This window comes from Oncorhynchus keta, chromosome 28 (assembly GCF_023373465.1).
Source record: "Oncorhynchus keta strain PuntledgeMale-10-30-2019 chromosome 28, Oket_V2, whole genome shotgun sequence".
In the NCBI taxonomy this organism is placed as follows: domain Eukaryota; kingdom Metazoa; phylum Chordata; class Actinopteri; order Salmoniformes; family Salmonidae; genus Oncorhynchus; species Oncorhynchus keta.
This window is the reverse complement of record NC_068448.1, coordinates 10,461,293-10,485,267: the sequence shown is the minus strand read 5'-3', so window position 1 is coordinate 10,485,267 and position 23,975 is coordinate 10,461,293. Positions and strand designations below refer to the sequence as shown.

The following is a 23,975-nucleotide window of genomic DNA, read 5'->3' as shown; positions in this document are numbered from 1 at the left end:
TATTTGCTAGCATTGAAAAAGTCCCCCCCTTCGCCATTAAAAGATCATCTCCATTCAGAAAACAATTGTGGTGGAGAGAGAATACGCCGGGTCTGACACGCCCCTTTGTCAGTCCGCCAGCAAGACAATAAGCCTTTCAACCCTTTCAGTAGCATGTTAAATGTTCTGTTAGCTTTCCGTTTGACATCGGACCCATGATTTCATCCCTAATCATGATAGCATTGTTCAGATTATATAGTATGACTTATGTCTTCTGTTCTTTCTGACATTGGTGAAGAAGGATCAGAAATGACCTCTCTGCCTCCTAAGTGGCGCAGTGGTCTAAGGCACTGCATCACACTGCTGGCGGTGCCACTAGAGATTCTGTGCAGCCGTCCGCGACCGGGAGACGCATGGCGCACAATTGTCCCAGCGTCGTCCGGGTTAGGGAAGGGTTTGGCCGGCAGGGATGTACTTGTCCCATCGCGCACTAGCGACTCCTGTGGCGGGCCGGGTGCAGTGCACGCTGACACGTTCGCGAGGTACACAGTGTTTCCTCCGACACATTGGTGCGGCTGGCTTCCAGGTTAAGTGGGCATTGTGTCAAGAAGCAGTGTGGCTTGTTTGGGTTGTGTTTTGGAGGGACGCACGGCTCTTGACCTTCACCTCTCCCGAGTCCGTATGGGAGCTACCAATTGCATACCACGAAATTAGGGAGAAAACGGGTTAAAAAAGAAAGAAATGATCTCTCTAATGATTGATAATGACATGGCCCTGCTCCTCGGCTGTCTCATCACCGGGTCACCCTCGTCGGACTGCCAGATGGTGAAGCGTGATTCATCACTCCAGAGAACACTTTTCCACCGATTCAGAGTCCAATGGCAGTGAGTTTAAACTACTCCAGCCAACGCTTGGCATTGCGCATGGTGATCTTATGCTTGTGTTGCTCGGCCATGGAAACTAATTTCATGAGGCTCCCGACTAACATTTCTTGGGCTGATGTTGCTTCCAGAGGCGGTTTGGAACTGGGTTGTGAGTGTTGCAACTGAGGACAGATGATTTTTACGAGCTTCAGCAGGCGGCGGTCCCGTTCTGTGAGCTTGTGTGGCCTACCACTTAGCGGCTGAGCCGATGTTGCTCTTAGACAATAACAGCACTTACAGTTGCCCGGAGCAGCTCCAGCAGGGAAGAAATTTGACAAACTGACTTGTTGGAAAGGTGACATCCTATGATGGTGCCACATTGAAAGTCACTGAGCTCTTCAGTAAGCCATTTTAAGCCATTTTACTGTCAATGTTTGTCTATGCATGGCTGTGTGCTCCGGTCACTACAAGTACTGACACCCCAACAGGCTGGTCATTAGATTTGGTGTGCACTATGAGCACACAACATTGAAAAGACGTCATATTGGTTGAATACCCTTTCAACCAATTTTGCTCACTGGATAACTTTGTTTTCACGCACAAAGGCTTGCCTCATTTGGGAATCCATTTGACTAAAGGGACTGTAATTTCTAAGTCTTGAAAAAACTGAGAGAGAGTTTAAATGAATGAAATGATTGCCAAACTCCACCTACATTATCTATACTAGTAACTACTGCCTATTGTGCAGTGTCATGGCTTTTGGTTTGACTGATGTGGGAAAAATCCTAGCTTGACGATACATGTAGCCAGTTGAGCAATTTTTGGCATTGCATCGTTTGACTTACATATAGTTAAATATGCCTGATGCAGTTTACCAGAGAGAAGAAGAGAGGGGGATGAATAGAGAGACCAACCGACAGCAAGACAGAGAGATTAGAGGTGGATCCTATGCCCATATCAAGCTGAGTCGGAGGTCCTCAGTCAACCAAACTTGCTGATGTCGGACATCTGGTCAGTAGTTCAGTCATTCGTGTTGTGTGGTAGCAAAAGCAATGGCCATGTTAGTAGTGTGATTCCCCCAAATGGTTTAGTACACCTAATTCAACTCATGCTGGGATATGACTTCAGATTAACTGGCAAACTGGCCGTTTCATGTAACGACATCAAGTTGCTGGAGATGAACGTCGTAGTGAATCGTATTTGACATCATCATTACTGTAGTGAACACGATGGGAGACAGAGAGCTGGTTTCAAGCGCAGGGCGCCGCAGGTGTTTATTTGTAAAGGACAACAGGAGGAGGCAGGTAGCTGGGTCCAGGGGCAGGCAGAATGTCATACACAGGGGGAAGCAGGTAGCTGGGTCCAGGGGCAGGCAGAATGTCATACACAGGAGGAAGCAGGTAGCTGGGTCCAGGGGCAGGCAGAATGTCATACACAGGAGGAAGCAGGTAGCTGGGTCCAGGGGCAGGCAGAATGTCATACACAGGAGGAAGCAGGTAGCTGGGTCCAGGGGCAGGCAGAATGTCATACACAGGAGGAAGCAGGTAGCTGGGTCCAGGGGCAGGCAGAATGTCATACACAGGAGGAAGCAGGTAGCTGGGTCCAGGGGCAGGCAGAATGTCATACACAGGAGGAAGCAGGTAGCTGGGTCCAGGGGCAGGCAGAATGTCATACACAGGAGGAAGCAGGTAGCTGGGTCCAGGGGCAGGCAGAATGTCATACACAGGAGGAAGCAGGTAGCTAGGTCCAGGGGCAGGCAGAATGTCATACAGGGGGTCCAAAAAGGCAACAGCACAGGCAGGGAAATGGCTAATTAACGTCATCTGGGAGATCAGGCAATAGGTTGATAACAGGAAATTCGATTGGCTAAAGTACAGGAAAGGAACAGGCAAAAAGTGTCATTAGTGAGGCAGGCCAAAACTATCGTACACGGGAGGATTCAATTACTGGAAAAAATAGCTCCGAATAGAAGTGTGTCACAAAACAAACAATACCTCTCAATGATGGGGTGCAAAGAACTGAACTAAATAGTGTGTTATAATGACATACAGGTGTGTGAACAGGTGATCAGAATTCAGGTGATTGTAATCTGGAGTGTGAGCTGCGTTTAGGGGATCTATGTGTTTGAGAGTGTGAGCTGGAAAGTGAGCTGCGTTCAGGGGATCTCCACTTAAAGTCGGAAGTTGGAGTCATTAAAACTTGTTTTTCAACCACTCCACAAATTTGTACTTTGTGCATGACACAAGTAATTTTTCCAACAATTGTTTACAGACAGATTATTTCACTTATAATTCACGCTATCACAATTCCAGTGTGTCAGAAGTTTACATACACTAAGTTGACTGTGCCTTTAAAGAGATTGAAAAATTCCAGAAAATGATGTGATGCCTTTAGAAGCCAAGCTAATTGACATCATTTGAGTCAATTGGAGGTGTACCTGTGGATGTATTTCAAGGCCTACCTTCAAACTCAGTGCCTCTTTGCTTGACATCATGGGAAAATCAAAAGAAATCAGCCAAGACCTCAGAAAAATAATTGTAGACCTCCACAAGTCTGGTTCATCCTTGGGAGCAATTTCCAAATGCCTGAAGGTACCACGTTCATCTATACAAACAATAGTACGCAGGTATAAACACCATGGGATCACACACCCGTCATACAGCTCAGGAAGGAGACGCGTTCTGTCTCCTGGAGATGAACGTACTTTGGAGCAAAAAGTGCAAATCCATCACAGAACAGCAGCAAAGGACCTTGTGAAGATTCTGGAGGACACAGGTACAAAAGTCTCTATATCCACAGTAAAACGAGTCCTATGTCAACATAACCTGAAAGGCCGCTCAGCAAGAAAGAAGCCACTGCTCCAAAACCGCCATCAAAAAGCCAGACTACGGTTTGTAACTGCACATGGGGACAAAGACTATGCTTTTTGTAGAAATGTCCTCTGTAGGAGGGACTGGTGCACTTCAAAATAGATGGCATCATGAGGTAGGAAAGTTATGTGGATATATTGAAACAACATCTCAAGACATCAGTTAAAGTTTGGTCGCAAATGGGTCTTCCAAATGGACAATGACCCCAAGCATACTTCCAAATTTGTGGCAAAATGGCTTAAGGACAACAAAGTCAAGGTATTGGAGTGGTCATCACAAAGACCTGACCTCAATCCAATAGAAAATGTGTGGGCAGAACTGTAAAAGTGTGTGTGAGCAAGGAGGCCTACAAACCTGACTCAGTTACACCAGCTCTGTCAGGAGGAATGGACCAAAATTCCCTTAACTTATTGTGGGAAGCTTGTGGGAGGCTACCCGAAACGTTTGACCCAAGTTAAACAATTTAAAGGCAATGCTCCCAAATACTAATTGTGTATGTAAACTTCTGACCCATTGGGAATGTGATGAAAGAAATAAAAGCTGAAATAAATAATTCTCTCTACTATTATTCCTGCATTTCACATTTTTTAAATAAAGTGGTGATCCTAACTGACCTAAGTGAGGATTATTTTACTAGGATTAAATGTTAGGAATTGTGAAAAACTGAGATTAAATGTAGTTGGCTGAGGTATATGTAAACTTCCGACTTCAACTGTACGTTTTTGAGAGTGTGAGTTGGAGGCAGGCGTTATTGACATCGTTATCATCATTACATCTGACATCATTACATTGTTACGGGGCGGCAGGGTAGCCTAGTGGTTAGAGCGTTGGACTAGTAGCCGGAAGGTTGTAAGTTGAACCCCCCGAGCTGACAAGGTACAAATCTGTCGTTCTGCCCCTGAACAAGGCAGTTAACCCACTGTTCCTAGGCCGTCATTGAAAATAAGAATTTGTTCTTAACTGACTTGCCTAGTTAAATAAAGGTAGAATAAAATCATCATTACATTGTTACCATCATTATCATCATTATGTCTGACATCATCATCACTACATCTGACATCGTTATCATCATTATGTCTGACATCATCATCATTACGTCTGACATCCTTATGATCTAAAAGTCCAAACTGATCCCAGATCAGCACTCCTACTCTGAGCCGCTTGTTACGTAAGGGTTGTGCCAAGTCCGTTAATACAGCGTTGTTTATTATGCAGTGTTATGCAGTGTATTAATAGACCGCTCAGAAGGTATAAATAGCAGCCTGCACCTTTACGCTGTCATCAGGATTCAAGACATTACAGAGAAATTAATAAGACCAGGACCTCAAAAGAGACAAGAGGGACAGAATGAAATGGAGGGAGGGAGGGAATGAGGGGAAAATGAGAGAGGGAGGGAGGGAGGGAGGGAGCTTGGTGGTTATTTCCTCTGGTACTTTGATAGAAACTTCAGAGAGCGTGGTGCTTGAAGGGCAGGGCAAGTCTCTCTCCCTTCCATCTCTCTCTCCCTCTTTCTCACTACTCCCTTGCTCCTTTGTGATTTTGGAGGACCTTGAATGCACCTCTCCATCCCCCTCTCGCTCCCTGTCATGCAGTTAAGGTACAACTGTTTCCTCTCTCTCCTAGAATCGATCTACCGCCGCGGGGCCAGAAGATGGAGGAAGCTCTACCGAGTAAACGGACACCTCTTCCAGGCCAAGCGCTTTAACAGGGTGAGTATTAATGTCCCATTACGCCTCCCCAACACATCCCATTGACCTTCTCTCACTTCACTTCCTGTTTAGAGGTCATTTACAGTAATTGATTGGTTTGTCATCCTACCTAGCAACTTGTCACTTTCTACGAGCGCTTATTAAAACCGTCACATGATCATTTGATGAGAACAGACCTGGTTGGTATTTTTGAAAGAAAGATTGTCTACTACTACTACTACTACTGCTACTACTGCTACTGATGCTGCTACTACTATTAATAATGCTACTGCTACTACTACTACTACTAATAATAATGCTACTACTAATAATAATGCTACTGCTACTACTACTACTACTATTAATAATGCTACTGCTACTACTACTACTAATAATAATAATGCTATGACTACTAATAATGCTACTGCTACTACTACTACTACTACTATTAATAATGCTACTGCTACTACTACTACTACTACTACTACTAATAATGCTACTACTAATAATAATGCTACTGCTACTACTACTACTACTACTATTAATAATGCTACTGCTACTACTACTACTACTAATAATGCTACTACTAATAATAATGCTACTGCTACTACTACTACTACTACTATTAATAATGCTACTGCTACTACTACTAATAATGCTACTGCTACTACTACTAATAATGCTACTGCTACTACTACTACTAATAATAATAATGCTACGACTACTAATAATGCTATTGCTACTACTACTACTACTACTATTAATAATGCTACTGCTACTACTACTACTACTACTACTAATAATGCTACTGCTACTACTACTACTACTAATAATAATGCTACTACTACTAATAATGCTACTGCTACTACTACTACTAATAATAATAATGCTACTACTACTAAAAATGCTACTGCTACTACTACTACTACTAATAATAATGCTACTACTACTAATAATGCTACTGCTACTACTACTACTACTACTACTAATAATGCTACTACTACTATTACTACTACTACTAATGTGACTACTAATAATAATGGTACTACTACAACTACTACTACTACTGCTACGATGGAGCAGTATAGTTCGTTCACAAAGACTTAGTGGTTGAATAATACCTGGCTGATGTCACTACCACAGCTGCAGCTGTCTGGATTTGAATGCGTTATTCCAGATAACTGCTGGTGGTCTATTTAACGGGTTGTCATCATTCTGGCCCTCAAGAAAATTCAAGAATCCCCCCAACTACCCCTCCACTTGCTAAAGATTAGAGAGAGAACTTATATATATCTGCATGTTGAGGCAACCTAGCTGTAAGGCATTATTGCACTGCCAGTGTTCGTGTCCACTCTGGCTTGAAGGGCAATGTTATTACAGGCGGGCTTAAGGAATTATTGCATTTGAAAGGGAAGGTAGTCAGGGCCAGGGGCAGGGCCAGGATGAGGGTCAGGGGCGGGGCCAAGGACAAGGGCAGGGCCAGAACGAGGGCCAGGGGCGGGGCCAAAGCAGGGGCAGGGCCAGGGACATGGGAAGGCTTGGTGAAGGGGCAGGGCCAGTGGGAGGCCAGAGGATGGCCAGGGGAAGGGCCAGGGTCAGGAGATGGACCAGGGGAAGAGCCAGGACAGGGCCAGGGGACGGCCAGGTCAGGGGCAGGGCCAGGTCAAGGGATGGACCAGGGGAAGGGCCAGGTCAGTGGATGGACCAGGGGAAGGGCCAGGTCAGGGCCAGGGGAAGGGCCAGGTCAGTGGACGGACCAGGGGAAGGGCCAGGTCAGGGCCAGGTCAGGGCCAGGTCAGTGGATGGACCAGGGGAAGGGCCAGGTCAGGGCCAGGGATGGGGCCAGGTCAGGGCCAGGTCAGTGGATGGACCAGGGGAAGGGCCAGGGGAGGGGCCAGGTCAGGACCAGGGGAAGGGCCAGGTCAGGGCCAGGTCAGGGGATGGACCAGGGGAGGGGCCAGGGGAAGGGCCATGTCAGGGGATGGACCAGGGGAGGGGCCAGGGGAAGGGCCGGGTCAGGGGATGGACCAGGGGAAGGGCCAAGGGCAGGGCCAGGTCAGGGGAAGGGCCAGGTCAGGTGCAGGGCTGGGATCCTTGAAGATTATCGGCAAATACAGGAAGGACAGTGCCCTCTTTTTCTGTTTGGTGCTATTTGTCTTGAAGTAAATTACCTTCTATTTCATTGTTGTTTCTTTTCAACATCCACAAGCTTTACTTTTGAACATTAGGGGCGGCAGGGTTGTGGTGGTTAGAGCGTTGGACTAGCAGCCGAAAGGTTGCAAGTTCAAATCCCCGAGCTGACAAGGTACAAATCTGCCATTCTGACCCTGAACAGGCAGTTAACCCACTGTTCCTAGGCCGTCATTGAAAATAAGAATTTGTTCTTAACTGACTTGCCTAGTAAAATAAAATAAAAACGTTTAAAAAACTATACTTTACCTGTGACGGCAGGAATATTTTGTTTTGCCTGCCATCACAGACAAAACAATGATTCAAGCCTCTTCCTTTTTGTGGAGAACACGGCTGATTATCACTACTTTATTGGGCATAGTCTTATTTCATTGGATTGATTGATTTGGTGGACCATTGGTGTGAACAAACATTAACCCCGAGTCAGTTGATCCCTTTATTCGTTTACTGGTTAAGGTTAGGAATGGGTCTAGTAAAGCTGATCTCAGACCAGTGCTAAGGGGGTAATAATAATGTCTCCTTGGGGTGTTGTTGTCTGCTGATGGACGTCTAGACTAGACTGAGATCACTAATCTCTGATCTGCCAAGTCAGCACTGTACTGTATTACGGTCTCCTCATTCTTACAGACCTCCATTAGGCAGCCCATCTCCCTCATTAATGCACTGGAAGAGACTCAATGTAATGTCGGAGCCATGGTTATTTGAATGTTATGTTGGAGCCATGGTTATTTGAATGTTATGTTGGAGCCATGGTTATTTGAATGTTATGTCGGAGCCATGGTTATTTGAATGTTATGTTGGAGCCATGGTTATTTGAATGTTATGTTGGAGCAATGGTTATTTGAATGTTATGTTGGAGCCATGGTTATTTGAATGTTATGTCGGAGCCATGGTTATTTGAATGTTATGTTGGAGCAATGGTTATTTGAATGTTATGTTGGAGCCATGGTTATTTGAATGTTATGTTGGAGCCATGGTTATTTGAATGTTATGTTGGAGCCATGGTTATTTGAATGTTATGTCGGAGCCATGGTTATTTGAATGTTATGTTGGAGCCATGGTTATTTGAATGTTATGTTGGAGCCATGGTTATTTGAATGTTATGTTGGAGCCATGGTTATTTGAATGTTATGTTGGAGCCATGGTTATTTGAATGTTATGTCGGAGCCATGGTTATTTGAATGTTATGTTGGAGCCATGGTTATTTGAATGTTATGTTGGAGCCATGGTTATTTGAATGTTATGTTGGAGCCATGGTTATTTGAATGTTATGTTGGAGCCATGGTTATTTGAATGTTATGTTGGAGCCATGGTTATTTGAATGTTATGTTGGAGCCATGGTTATTTGAATGTTATGTTGGAGCCATGGTTATTTGAATGTTATGTTGGAGCCATGGTTATTTGAATGTTATGTCGGAGCAATGGTTATTTGAATGTTATGTAGGAGCCATGGTTATTTGCTAAGACATTGGGCAAGTATAGTGTTGGCTTCTATAATCTGTCCTACTGTATTTCCACTCTGTACAGTTATTTGTCAGCCATTTTATTGTGGGTACATCACATGTTGGCTACATCAAATGCTTGTCTAAGGTTGATGGCTTTGTCACTATGTCACGTGTGAGCCACTATGTGTACAGTTCTGACATAATTACGATCGTTGCCATGACACATGGTTTTAAAGTCAGTTCTAGGTGGTGCAGTCTTTCCCCAATGTCTCTCCTCTCCATTCCTCACACCATCCATCCCTCTTTTTTTTAATCTTTATCCTCTATACAGAATTAACAAGTCATTTAGCAGAAGTAGGTCAGGTTTCTCCTCTCTCTCCATCCCTCACTCTCTTAGCTGCTCTCTCTCCATCCCACTCTTTCTCCATCCGTCCCTTCTAAATCCCTCATAACACCCCTCCCTCTATTTCTCTCTCCCCTTTCCATCCCTTTCTCCTCACTTCTCTCTCTCTCCACCACATCCCTCTCCTTCCCGCTCTCTCTCCTCCCTCTGTTGTTGAGGAGAAAGATGTTTTGTGAATGCCACCAGTTTGACATAATGGGGTTCTATAGTACCTCTGGTGCACATCATGTATCAGAATGTTGTATTCCTGCAGTTAGTGTTCGCAGCTACGAGCCAGCGCTCCATTAGAGGGATGACTGACTGGAAATACTGTCTAGATTGTTACTTCATTAGCTCTCTGACTGACTGGAGATACTGTCTAGTTTGTTACTTCATTAGTTCTCTGACTGACTGGAGATACTGTCTAGATTGTTACTTCATTAGCTCCCTGACTGGAGATACTGTCTAGTTTGTTACTTCATTAGCTCCCTGACTGGAGATACTGTCTAGATTGTTACTTCATTAGCTCCCTGACTGACTGGAGATACTGTCTAGTTTGTTACTTCATTAGCTCCCTGACTGACTGGAGATACTGTCTAGATTGTTACTTCATTAGCTCCCTGACTGACTGGAGATACTGTCTAGATTGTTACTTTGTTAGCTCCCTGACTGGAGATACTGTCTAGATTGTTACTTCATTAGCTCCCTGACTGACTGGAGATACTGTCTAGATTGTTACTTCATTAGCTCCCTGACTGGAGATACTGTCTAGATTGTTACTTCATTAGCTCCCTGACTGGAGATACTGTCTAGATTGTTACTTCATTAGCTCCCTGACTGACTGGAGATACTGTCTAGATTGTTACTTCATTAGCTCCCTGACTGGAGATAATGTCTAGATTGTTACTTCATTAGCTCTCTGACTGGAGATACTGTCTAGTTTGTTACTTCATTAGCTCCCTGACTGGAGATACTGTCTAGATTGTTACTTCATTAGCTCCCTGACTGGAGATACTGTCTAGATTGTTACTTCATTAGCTCCCTGAGTGGAGATACTGTCTAGATTGTTACTTCATTCGCTCCCTGACTGGAGATACTGTCTAGATTGTTACTTCATTAGCTCCCTGACTGGAGATACTGTCTAGATTGTTACTTCATTAGCTCCCTGACTGGAGATAATGTCTAGATTGTTACTTCATTAGCTCCCTGACTGACTGGAGATACTGTCTAGATTGTTACTTCATTAGCTCCCTGACTGACTGGAGATACTGTCTAGATTGTTACTTCATTAGCTCCCTGACTGGAGATACTGTCTAGATTGTTACTTCATTAGCTCTCTGACTGACTGGAGATACTGTCTAGATTGTTACTTCATTAGCTCCCTGACTGACTGGAGATACTGTCTAGATTGTTACTTCATTAGCTCCCTGACTGGAGATACTGTCTAGATTGTTACTTCATTAGCTCCCTGACTGGAGATACTGTCTAGATTGTTACTTCATTAGCTCCCTGACTGACTGGAGATACTGTCTAGATTGTTACTTCATTAGCTCCCTGACTGGAGATACTGTCTAGATTGTTACTTCATTAGCTCCCTGACTGGAGATACTGTCTAGATTGTTACTTCATTAGCTCTCTGACTGACTGGAGATACTGTCTAGATTGTTACTTCATTAGCTCCCTGACTGACTGGAGATACTGTCTAGATTGTTACTTCATTAGCTCCCTGAGTGGAGATACTGTCTAGATTGTTACTTCATTCGCTCCCTGACTGGAGATACTGTCTAGATTGTTACTTCATTAGCTCCCTGACTGGAGATACTGTCTAGATTGTTACTTCATTAGCACCCTGCATGTAGAACCCTAACAAGCATGTCAGTCATGTCAGTTCACAGATCTCCACTGAGACTGAAGCAGACACTGAGAGGGAGAGAGAGAAGAAGAGAGAGAGAAACTGATTTTTTTTATGTTGTCCGGTAAATTGCATGACAAAATTTGTCTAAGTTTTGTTGTTCGATTGACTTACATAAGAGCTGTTCAGTTGTTCCTTTGCTGTGTTCAATTGCACAAAGTAGATTTATTTAACCATCATGTTCATTAAAGATATATATTTGTTGCATTGTTAGAAATCCGTTTCTCTGAACATGAAAAAAAAAAACATTCCTGTCCAACTACAACCGAATATCTAATGTAAATTCCCCAAGCTGGGCTAACAATATATAATGTCTGTTATCCAACAGCATTGTGGGGAATGTCTGTCACTGTGGCAGCCAGTCAAGGACGTCTCAGAGATTGGTTTCACCTGTCTGACTCAGGGCCAGCCACATGCCGGACTAAGGCACTTTAAATAGGGCTCGTTCCACATTGCTTCCCTAGCACTCTGCTAGTGATTAGCAGCCATTTTGGAGCTGACAGTGAGCTGGCTCAAACAGGAAGTGCATCCTAAAGGACACCCTAGGGAATAGACTGCCATTTTGGGACTGAAGATGTTGTGGCTTTTTTAAATAACGAAGGGCATATGTTATGGACCCTCGTTTGTCATCTGCTATGGAAATGCTCTCCCCAAAGTCTTGATGAGTGCCTGTCATTCCCTGATGGTGAATGTCTGTCTTCAAAGTTTCTCACCTCAGAACAGGTGCCTTAATTACGTAGCCACTGTCTATGCTGAGCTGAGAGGGATTTCTTCTTTTTTTTTTACAAATAAAAGTGGATGTCTTGATGTATTTATAACTTTTCTGAACCTCTCTCTCTCGCTCTCTCTCTCTCTCCCGCTCTCTACCTACCTATCTTTCTCTCTCTCTCTCTCTCTCTCTCTCTCTCTCTCTCTCTCTCTCTCTCTCTCTCTCCCTCTCTCTGTCGCTCTCTCTCTCTCTGCTTCACTCCCTCTCCCCCTCTCATTCTCTCTATCGGTCTCTCTCTATCTGAGTCAGTTTGGGCTGAGGAGCAGTGAATTTGTAGCAGCTAAGCTTTGAAGTGAGTCTCTACGGATTCTCCATAGCAACAGTGCATTTGCCTTATACTGGGGACAATAAAAGGCCACTCTGCTAAATTACTTAAATGTAAAATGTGCAGTTTTGTCACACAACACAATGCCACAGATGTCTCAAGTTTTGATGGAGCGTGCAATTGGCATGCTGACTGCAGGATCGTCCCCCAGAGCTGTTGCCAGATAATTTTATGTTAGTTTCTCTACCATAAGCCGGCTCCGACTTTTTGGGGGAGAATTTGGCAGTATATCCAACCGGCCTTACAACCGTAGACCACCTGTAACCACGCCAGCTCAGCTCGGAGTTGAGGAGTTTTTATGTCTGTAATGAAGCCTTTTTGTGTGGAAAAATGTATTCTGCTTAGCTGGGCCTGGCTCCCCAGTTACAACTTCAGCTTTAAGCACGAGGTGATTTTGTCCCTCTGTGACCAAGAGAAAGTGGTCTCCCTTTCTAGGGAGTTTTTCCTAGCCACCGTGCTTTTACACCTGCATTGTTTGCTGTTTGGGGTTTTAGGCTGGGTTTCTGTACAGCACTTTGAGATATCAGCTGATGTACGAAGGGCTATATAAATACATTTGATTTGATTTGATTTGATTTGTTTAAATTCTATGAAATTATTGAGCATTTTTTTGTTGAGAGCTCTTAAATCCACCTGAGAACATCACAGTGAGATGAGACTGTGTTTGATGCAATCACTAGAGTCTCCCATTTTCATATACATTGTAATATTGTAAGCAGAGCTGCCAGGTTCACTGCCAGGGGAGTTCGATCCTTTGTCTGGATAGGCACGAAAATGTGACGTGTTGCTCCCTATGCAAATTGGTTGTCAGATTTCACTGTGTATCAGATGAGAACGGCACAACCAGAGCTGTCACACAATGCACTGCAATTGATGTTGCGTTGTTCACAGAATGCCATTTTTATTTATTTTACCTTTATTTACCTAGGCAAATCAGTTAAGAACAAATTCTTATTTTCAATGACAGCCTAGGAACAGTGGGTTAACTGCCTGTTCAGGGGCAGAACGACAGATTTGTACCTTATCAGGTCGGGGGTTTGAACTTGCAACCTTCCGGTTACTAGTCCAACGCTCTAACCACTAGGCTACCCTGCCACAAAAGGTGGTCGGAACCGGTCCATAACCGCTCCAAATCCTCTAAATAGGGGACTTAACATTCATTGGACTGTGGTGCCACTCTTTTCAGACTGTTAATATTCAACTGGCTCTGAATGTGTTTGTCAATATGCCTGTGGTTGACATAACATCCCTAGTGTCTGTGTTCTGATGTGTACTGGATGACAGATGTGATAAGCTTAATAGCGCCTAGGCCCATGCCAAATATTTTCAGCGTGCTAACTTTGAGGGAGAGGTTGTTGACCTGGCACCACACTGCCACCTCTCTGACCTCCTCCCTCCTATAGGCTGTTTCATCGTCATCAGTGATCAGACCACTGTCATATCATCGACAAACTTAATGGTGGTGTTGGAGTCGAGCGGAGCAACACAGTCGTGGGTGAACAGGGGCCCCTATATGTGTAGCGTCAGCGTGTTGGTGCCTACCCTCACCATCTGGTGCCGTCCCGCCAGGAAGTCCAGCATCCAGTTGGGAAGTGTTCAGTCCCAGGGTCCTTAGCTAAGTGATAAGTTTGAAGGGCACTATGGTGTTGAACGCTGCACTGTAGTCAATGAACAGCATTCTCACATCGGTGGTCCGTTTGTACAAGAGAGAAAGGGAAGTGTTGGGAGCGGTATGTGAATTGAAATGGGATGATATTGTTGATGTGAGCCATGACCAGCCTTTCAAAGCATTTTATGGCTGCAGATGTGAGTGCTACGGGGAGATTCTGCTTGAAACATGTAGGCATTTCACACTAGGTCAGGGAGAGGTTGAAAATGTATGTGAAGACATTTGCCAGCCACGTCACTGGGTAGCTTTCGGCTGGGTTTCCCTTTGTAATCCGTGATAGTTTGCAAGCCCTGCCACATCCGATGAGCATCAGAGCCGAAGTAGTAGGATTCGATCTTAGTCCTGTCTTGTCGCTTTGCCTGTTTGATTGTTTTTCAGAGGGCATATTCATATAAGCGTCCCGGTTAGTGTCCTGTTCCTTTAAAGGATGCAGCTCTAGCATTTAGCTCAGTGCGGATGTTGGCTGTAATCCATGGCTTCTGGTTGGGATATGTACGTACTGTCACTGTGGGTACGACGTCATCAAGGCACTTATTAATTAAGCCGGTGAGCGATGTGGTAAATTCCTTAATGCCATCAGATGAGTCCCAGAACATATTCCAGTCTGTGCTAGTGAAACAATCCAGTAGCCTAGCATCCACTTCATCAGACCACTTCCGTATTCAACGTGTCACTGGTGCTTCCTGTTTAGAGTTTTTGCTTGTAAACAGGAATCAGGAGGATACAGTTATGGTCAGATTTACCAAATGGAGGGCGAGGGGGAGCTTTGTATGAGTTTCTGTGTGTGGAGTAAAGTTGATCTTTTTTCACCTTTAGTTGCGCAGGTGACATGCGGGTAGAAATGAGGTAAATCCGATTTCAGTTTCACTGTGTTAAAATCACCGGCCACTAGGATTTTCTTGTTTGCTTATGGCCTTATACAGCTCATTGAATGCAATCTTAATGCCAACATCAGTTTGTGGAGGTAAATAGACAGCTGCTAAATATAGATGATTTGCTGTGACTGTTAGTAAAAATGACGACTACAAACACGCATGCTCCCAGTTGATGTAAGATTCCACCCAGGCTTAAATCCGCCCTTCTTCCATCATGATCACTTTCTTCATGTGTGTCTGCCTTGCCTCCATTGATTCTTGATCAATGACTGCGATAGTATCATCCCATTGTCATCAGCTCAGACTGATGGTGTAACAATCCCTGTCTCCCCCTCTGTCTGTCTGTGTCTGTCTTTGTCTATCTTTCTTTCTTTCTGTCTGTCTGCGTCTGTCTGTCCCCAACAGAAAGCGTACTGTGGCCACTGCAGTGAAAGGATATGGGGGCTGGGGAGGCAGGGCTACAAGTGTATCAACTGCAAACTGCTGGTCCATAAGCGCTGTCACAAACTCGTCCCTCTGACCTGCCAAAGGCATATGGTGAGTACCATAGAAATAGAATCTCATTATAGTTCTGTGGTGAGTACTCTGGCCAATCTGTCATGTCAAAGCTTCGGAAGAACTTACTATTTATAAAGCATTCGTAAAGTCTTCATAAGCACTACATAGACACTTCACAAGCTGCAGAGCAAAATGTATATGGTGAGCTTATAAAGGCTTTTTAGAGCATTTACAGTCTTCATAAGCACTTCATAGATACTTCATAAACTTAAGTGAACGTCTGAAAACTTGTTAGGAACTAGCTCCCGCTGTGGGGATCAAATCAGCGGAAATTTCAAGTGCGCCACGTATAGTTTTTGATAAAACTCAAACTTTCATTAAAATACACATTCAAGGTAGTGAATTAAAGCTACACTCGTTGTGAATCTATCCACCAAGTCAGATTTGTAAAATGCTTTTCGGCGAAAGCATGAGAAGCTATTATCTGATAGCATGTACCCCCAAAATACTGCAACGTCACCTAACACGACAGATTTTGCGGTAGCCGGCGCTACCCAAAACGCAGAAATAAAATATAAAACATTCATTACCTTTGACAAGCTTCTTTCTTGGCACTCCTAGATGTCCAATAAACATCACTTTTGGGTCTTTTTTCCGATTAAATCAGTCTATATATAGCCTAGATATCGATCTATGAAGACTGTGTAATAAAGGAAAAAACTGAGTTTGATAACGCAACGTCATTTTTTTAAATGAAAAAAGTCGACGATAAACTTTCACAAAACACTTCGAAATACTTTCGTAATGCAACTTTAGGTATTAGTAAACGTTAATAATCTATCAAAATGATCACGGGGCGATGTATATTCAATAGCTCCACGTCCTGATATCGTGTCCATATTTTCCTCAACCAAAACATCCGGTCGGAGACCGGAGGAAAAGCCCTGCCTTGTGTAGGTTTGACCAAGAAACAAATCCGAGACAAATGACAAGACTGTTGACATCGTGTGGAAGCTGTAGGTATTGCAACCTTGGCCCCATTTAATGTGGTTCACGTTTAACAATTGGTTGAAGTGGCGCATGGATATATTTTCCCATTTTCAGTGATCAGATTTTCCTGCACTTTTCGATGAAACGCACGTTCTGTTATAGTCACAGCCGTGATTTAACCAGTTTTATAAACGTCTGATTGTTTTCTATCCACACATACTAATCATATGCATATACTATATTCCTGGCATGAGTAGCAGGGCGCTGAAATGTTGCGCGATTTTTAACAAAAACCTGCGAAAATTCGCATGAGCCCTAACAGGTTTGAGTTGGGAGGGCGAATGAGTAATATTTATCTGCTTTAGGTTGAAACCCAGTTTTGCATTTGAACAATCCAACTTGTTTATAGTAAAAGATCAAGGTAATCAATGAATTCAGATAACAAAACTGTGAATTATTCAAAAGTCTGAATTAAACATTGCTATTGATGTTCTAATGTGTATTTGTAACATAGTGAATGCTGTTCTGCTCCGAGCGGGGATCAAACTTGTGTCACGAACAGGCTCAAAGCCCGTAACAAAAGGGAGACAACGTGGAGATAAGGCGTAACAAAATATATATTTATTAACTAAAGCAACTAAGGAAAATATACAATGGTGTGTGTAATCAGTAATCAGTAGTGTAAGTGAGTGTTTTGCATGCATGAATGTGATAATGCAGGGTGTTGAAAGATGCTGTCGCAAACAACCAAAAACCACCAAGAAACACAACAAAATCCATAAAGGTGTCTGCATGGAGAGAGTCTCCTCCATGAATGGGGAAGTGGTGTATTTATCCTGGGAGACACCGGGCCCAGGTGTGTCTGCATGGAGAGAGTCTCCTCCATGAATGGGGAAGTGGTGTATTTATCCTGGGAGACACCGGGCCCAGGTGTGTCTGCATGGAGAGAGTCTCCTCCATGAATGGGGAAGTGGTGTATTTATCCTGGGAGACACCGGGCCCAGGTGTTTCCCATGTAGCTGACGACCCTCCCAACTCTGCCCACCAGCATCCTAATAAGGAAATAACAGAGAGAAAATACGGCAGACAAAGTGGGAGGGTCGTCACATTCCCCCCCATAAAACCGGGGACCAACAAGGACCCCGGAACAACATACCAGCCTCTAAGTTCCAATTTGACACAGCTTCTGCGCCACAAATTGATGAGGGTTTACGTGTTCACACTTTCAATTTGCCCCAGCCAACCTCCTCCCCAGACCTCAGCAACCTTCGCACAGGAAGCAACATTTAAGAGGAAAGAAGAAAACAAGACCAGGAGGGAGATGACAGGACAGAGAGAACATGACAATACGAAACAATGGTCAGTCACGTAAACATTTAGGAACAGGGCGCACGAGAGAGCGCATCAGCAATCACGTTTTCAGTCCCCCGGATGTGCCTCACATCGAGATGGAATGATTGTAAAAATAAACACCATCGCATTATCCTCTGGTTTGGACACATCATAGACCTCAAAAAAGTGAGGGGGTTATGGTCGTTGTAGACCACAATGGGTACTACCCCCGACCCGACATACACTTCGAAGTGTTGTTGCGCCCAAATGAGTGCTAACTGAATACGAGTACAGACCAAAGGGTGTAATAAAGGCAGAGATTTCACGTGCCCTACTCGTCAGTGGCACCTGCCAATAGCCTTTTAACAGGTCAAATTTGCTCACAAACTTAGCTGCACCGACTTGATCATCACAGTCCTCCATCCGAGGAAGAGGAAATGAATCTGGCTTTGTGACACTGTTTACCTTACGGTAGTCCGTACAAAAACGGTTTGTTCCATCCGGTTTCCTGATCAAGATACAGGGAGAAGCCCAACTGGAGAAAGAAGGCTCTGCTATCTTACTCTCCAGCATGTACTTGACCTCAGCATCCAGACAATGTAGTTTCTCTGAAGAAACTCTATAGAACCGCTGACGAATGGGGTCAGCATCTCCAATGTCAATATCATGTTCTATTAAGTTTGTACGTGTAGGTGTATCAGAAAACAAACCTGGAAATCTCTGAATCAGACCAACCATCTCTTTCCGCCCATCAACAGGTAGGTGAGTGAGAAGACTGTCTAAAATATCCAGTGTTTCTGAATTTTTCAATCTACCCTGCAATATACAATCGTCAGGACCAGGAACATCTTCCTCCTCATGCACAGATCTAGCACGACAAGAACCCAAGGAAACAACGGTATCAGCCAAAAGAACAGGTTTTACCGTCCTCTGTAGAATCCCACTGTTCAGTCTCAGAGGAACGTGCATAATAGGGTTTTAACAGATTTACATGGCACAGCCGGTGTGCTTTCCTCCATTCTGGAGTGGCAACTAGATCATTTTGCTCAGTGTACTGGCGCACCACTGTATATGGACCTTGAAACTTGGCTTGAAAAGGAGAACCAACAATTGGCAGCAGAGCAAGAACATGGTCACCTGGACTAAAGTGATGAGGCTCAGTTCGACGATCAAATATGCCCTTCATCCTCTCCTGTGAAGATGATAACTTCTCTTTAGCCATTTCACCAGCGGCGTACAGCCGTCGCCGGAAATCACACACATACGACAATAGGGACTGAGGAGGCTCGGGAGACTTCCAGTCATCCTGGAGAACAGATAAAAGTCCACGCACCCTATGTCCAAACACAAGGTCATTTGGACTGAAACCTGTGCTCTCCTGTGAAACTTCCCTAGCGGCTAACAGTAACCAAGGCAACCACTCCTCCCAATCCTTATCCATCTCAGTACAATAAGCTCTCAACAAAGACAAGTGTTTGATGGAAACGTTCCAGTACTCCTTGACTTTGCGCGTGATAGGCGCTAGACAAATTGTGTTTAATATGGAGCTGTTGAAGAACCTGACTAAACAGATTAGAGGTGAAATTAGATCCTTGATCACTCTGAATGACCTTAGGGATTCCAAACAATGAGAGAAACGGAGTCAAAGCTTTTAACACCGATTTAGTCGTGATAGATCAGAGAGGATAGGCAGCAGGAAACCTAGTGGTCTGACACATCACAGTGAACAGGTAACTGCTACCCTTTTTAGAACGAGGCAGAGGACCAACACAGTCAATAATCAGATACTCAAAAGTTTGGCTGAGTACAGGAATAGGAAACAATGGTACTGGTTTAATAGCTTGATTAGGCTTACCAGTTAATTGACAGGTGTGACAAGTTTTGATAAAATCAGAAACATCCCTCTTTAATCAAGGCCAAAAGAAATGTCTTAATATGCGATTGTAGGTTTTCCTCACCCCCATATGTCCAGCAATGTCGCTGTGAGAAGTTTCCAACACCAACTCACAAAGCTTAACTGGTACAACAACCTGACTAATTGCCTCCCCCAGAAAACAACTATCATGAGACACCCACACATCTCCCAACTGTTCTACAGGCACAATTTGATCACGCAACTCTTCTAACGTGGGGTCATCCCGTTGCGCATTGATTAGATCTGACCGGGTTACAGATAACGGGATAACAGGGAAAACAGTGACATACTTTGTATTATTATCATTAGTCGGCGCAGTGACCAGTTCGCCACGGCTCATAGAACGTGTCACTGCACACGCAGAGAACACCTCTGGGAAACACTGTACACTCTCATCAGAAATCCCAACAAATGACGGCTTAGTGGAAACCACTAGAGATGGAAACACGACTGGCCATACACGCTCACCAGCCAAGTTATTCCCAAGGATAACGTCGATACCCTCAATAGGCAACGTAGCACGCACCCTCACAACAACTTCACCCTTCACCAGCCCACAATCCAACATCAGTTTATGCAATGGAACTGACAGAGTGTTCAAACCTATTCCCCTAATTAGAACACTATTCCCCGAATCAGTCTCAGCAGAAAAGGGTAACACAGACTCCAACACAAATGATTCAGAGGCACCTGTGTCTCTCAGGATCTTCACTGGCACTAGGTCTTTACTTCCTAACATAGACACAAAACCTTCCGTAATGAAAGGTAAATAGTCTGGATCAATATGGACTTTCACATTCTCCTGGGCCTGAGGAAATGAGTCATGAATGAACTGATGTGGAACAGGCACAGTTAACGCGGCCCAAAGTCAACTTTACCATGGGAGTCAGGCTCAACCCTACTCAACCCACACTTGCAATCTTCTGCACAACACATACTGTATATAACTCAAAGCCTACCTTAGCCAACAGAGCAAGATACTGGTCTGTCATTTCATGAGAAATAGTTGGCAATGTACTCCAGCCAACATGCTATGGCAAGTTTCAAATCCACTGCAAATAGATATAATTTGCATCTCAAATGCCACCCCATTCCCTATTTAGTGCACTAATTTTGACCAGGGCCCATAGGGAATTGTGTGCCATTTGGGACACATCCACACTGTAGTGTATACCGTATACTGAAACATCACAAGGTTGATCTCTAGTGACAGACTGCTAACATACAGAAAGAAGCATTACGATTAGAGCTAGCCTCTACCAGATTTTCACCTCACCTTCGGTATGAAAGCCTGTTGACGTTCTTGTCAGAGACAAGCTAAAAGAAGGTGGAGGGTTCTGTGTCTGCACCACATACTCTTGTGATTGGTGTCGCCCAGGGCTCGGTTCTAGGCCCTCTTCTCTCAATACACCAAGTCACCCGGCTCCGTCATATTCTCACATGGTCTCTCCTATCATTGCTATTCGGATGACACTCAATTACTTTTCTCCTTCCCCGCTTCTAACACCCAGGTGGCGACACACATCTCTGCATGCCTGGCAGATATCTCAGCTTGGATGTCGGCCCACCACCTCAAGCTCAACCTCGACCGGGTGGAGCTGCTCTTCCTCCCGTGGAAGGCCTGCCTGCCTGCTCAAAGACCTCTCCATCACGGTTGACAACTCTACAGTGTCCCCCTCCCAGAGTGCAAAGAACCTTGACGTAACCCTGGACTACACCCTGTCGTTCTCTGCGAACATCAAAGCAGTGACTCGCTCCTGCAGGTTCATGCTTATAACATCTGGACAACTGCAACTCGCTGTTGGCTGGGCTCCCCAATTGTGCCATCAAACGCCTGCAACTTATCCAGAACTCAACCTTCCCAAGTTCTTCCATGTCAGCCCACTTCTCCGCACACTCCACGAAGCTCGCATCCACTACAAGACCATTGTACTTGCCTACGAGCAAGAAGAACTACCACCCCGCCCATCTTAAGAGGATTGCACTAACTGTAAATCGCTCTGGGTGAGAGCGTCTGCTAAATGACTAATATGTAAATGTGAAAATGGGTATCCAAGCCATTTACTCCTCCCAACAATTGGAATAGGCACATTCAAACAGAGGCAGATAATCGAAACCGAAAGCCAATACATTTCACTGGTGCCCACGTGGGGAAGTGTCATTTCAGCCAAATTATATCAAAATAAAAACTATTTCCTAATTATACATTTTCAAAAATAGCGTTTCCTAGCAATACTAACACTGTAAATGAGCTTATTCTGCAGTTCTGAAGACGTATGGAAGGGGTGGTTGTTTTAGAAAAATCTACATCTACTGACAGCCAATCAGAACAATGTGAGCGAGGCCAGGAATCCAAGGCTGGACTACAATAAACCTTGTCCCGAAAACCCAGGTCAATAGTCAAGATGTACTAATAGGCTGCAATCAGACAATGCTCTATCAACAAACACTTTGATCCCCTTTGAAAAGCCAATGCCTTCATGGTTAGAACCGCATACAATTATTAATTTAAGTCCATTGTTGCGAGAAACATCCAGACTTCTCAACTTCTGTGTTCTTTAATATGTTGAAAAGATACCTCCATGTGCCTAAGATGTCTATCAACTCGAAAACCTCTAAAAACTGAAGCCTCTTCTTCCCAGTGTCTCCAAGGACCTAGTCAGGATGCTCTGTAAGCAGCCTGAAACCACATGCAGCTATTTGCCTGTCTTCTCTTGGCAGGATCCAGTCATGCCATCACAGGAGCCCCCTTTAGATGAGAAGAATGAAGAGGTGGACCTTCCCCCTGAACACACAGAGGATACAGATGGAAGTCAGTTCCTATAAAATATTGTTTCTTTCAATATAGACAATAAATGCGAAGTAGAAGACCTTGTGGCCTTAGTCTTGGTATCAATGCACTGGGTCTGGGCCTGTATTCACAAAGTGTCTCAGAGTAGGAATGCTAATCTGTCTTTATTCATTCTGAAAATGTCAAACTGATCGTAGAGCAGCGCTCCTACCCTGAAAACACATTGTGAATACTAATTACAAAGGCTTTAAAGACACAATTAAATCAAAACCAATAACTAGATTTCCAGGTTTATTAAAAAACAAAATGAAGAAGACTCCTCCCACACAGCGAGATAAGAGCATGTTTGAATCAGCATGCCATTGTTGTTTACAGACTGGTCCCAAAGCTTCGTTTCTATGCACTATTCTGCACAGTGCAATTTTACAAATACAGTGAGGGAAAAAAGTATTTGATCCCCTGCTGATTTTGTATGTTTGCCCACTGACAAAGAAATGATCAGTCTATAATTTTAATGGTAGGTTTATTTGAACAGTGAGAGACAGAATAACAACAAACAAATCCAGAAAAACTCATGTTAAAAATGTTATAAATTGATTTAGCATTTTAATGAGGGAAATAAGTATAAGTTCAGTACAGTCCAGTATAGTGTAGTTCAGTACAGTCCAGTATAGTGTAGTTCAGTACAGTACAGTTCAGTATAGTATAGTTCAGTACAGTCCAGTATAGTGTAGTTCAGTACAGTACAGTTCAGTATAGTGTAGTTCAGTACAGTCCAGTATAGTGTAGTTCAGTACAGTACAGTTCAGTATAGTATAGTTCAGTACAGTCCAGTATAGTGTAGTTCAGTACAGTACAGTTCAGTATAGTGTAGTTCAGTACAGTCCAGTATAGTGTAGTTCAGTACAGTACAGTTCAGTATAGTATAGTTCAGTACAGTCCAGTATAGTGTAGTTCAGTATAGTTCAGTATAGTGTAGTTCAGTACAGTCCAGTATAGTGTAGTTCAGTACAGTCCAGTATAGTGTAGTTCAGTACAGTCCAGTATAGTGTAGTTCAGTATAGTTCAGTATAGTATTGTTCAGTATAGTTCAGTATAGTGTAGTTCAGTACAGTCCAGTATAGTGTAGTTCAGTACAGTACAGTCCAGTATAGTGTAGTTCAGTACAGTACAGTTCAGTATAGTATAGTTCAGTACAGTCCAGTATAGTGTAGTTCAGTATAGTTCAGTATAGTGTAGTTCAGTACAGTCCAGTATAGTGTAGTTCAGTACAGTCCAGTATAGTGTAGTTCAGTATAGTCCAGTATAGTGTAGTTCAGTATAGTTCAGTATAGTATTGTTCAGTACAGTCCAGTATAGTGTAGTTCAGTACAGTCCAGTATAGTGTAGTTCAGTACAGTCCAGTATAGTGTAGTTCAGTACAGTACAGTCCAGTATAGTGTAGTTCAGTACAGTCCAGTATAGTGTAGTTCAGTACAGTCC

The 23,975-nt window shown here is 43.8% G+C and overlaps 1 protein-coding gene across 3 annotated transcripts in view; it reads left to right on the top strand.

Moving 5' to 3' along the window:
- LOC127913179 (protein kinase C zeta type-like) overlaps positions 1-23,975 on the top strand; it is a 183,332-nt gene that overhangs the window by 69,536 nt on the left and 89,821 nt on the right. For all 3 annotated transcript variants that reach the window (XM_052484759.1, XM_052484758.1, XM_052484757.1), the window contains exons 2-4: positions 5,336-5,421; positions 15,373-15,504; positions 22,424-22,514. In XM_052484759.1, the coding sequence (XP_052340719.1) occupies positions 15,502-15,504; positions 22,424-22,514 (94 nt within the window). In that variant the 5' untranslated portion in view covers positions 5,336-5,421; positions 15,373-15,501. The remainder of the gene's footprint in view (positions 1-5,335; positions 5,422-15,372; positions 15,505-22,423; positions 22,515-23,975) is intronic.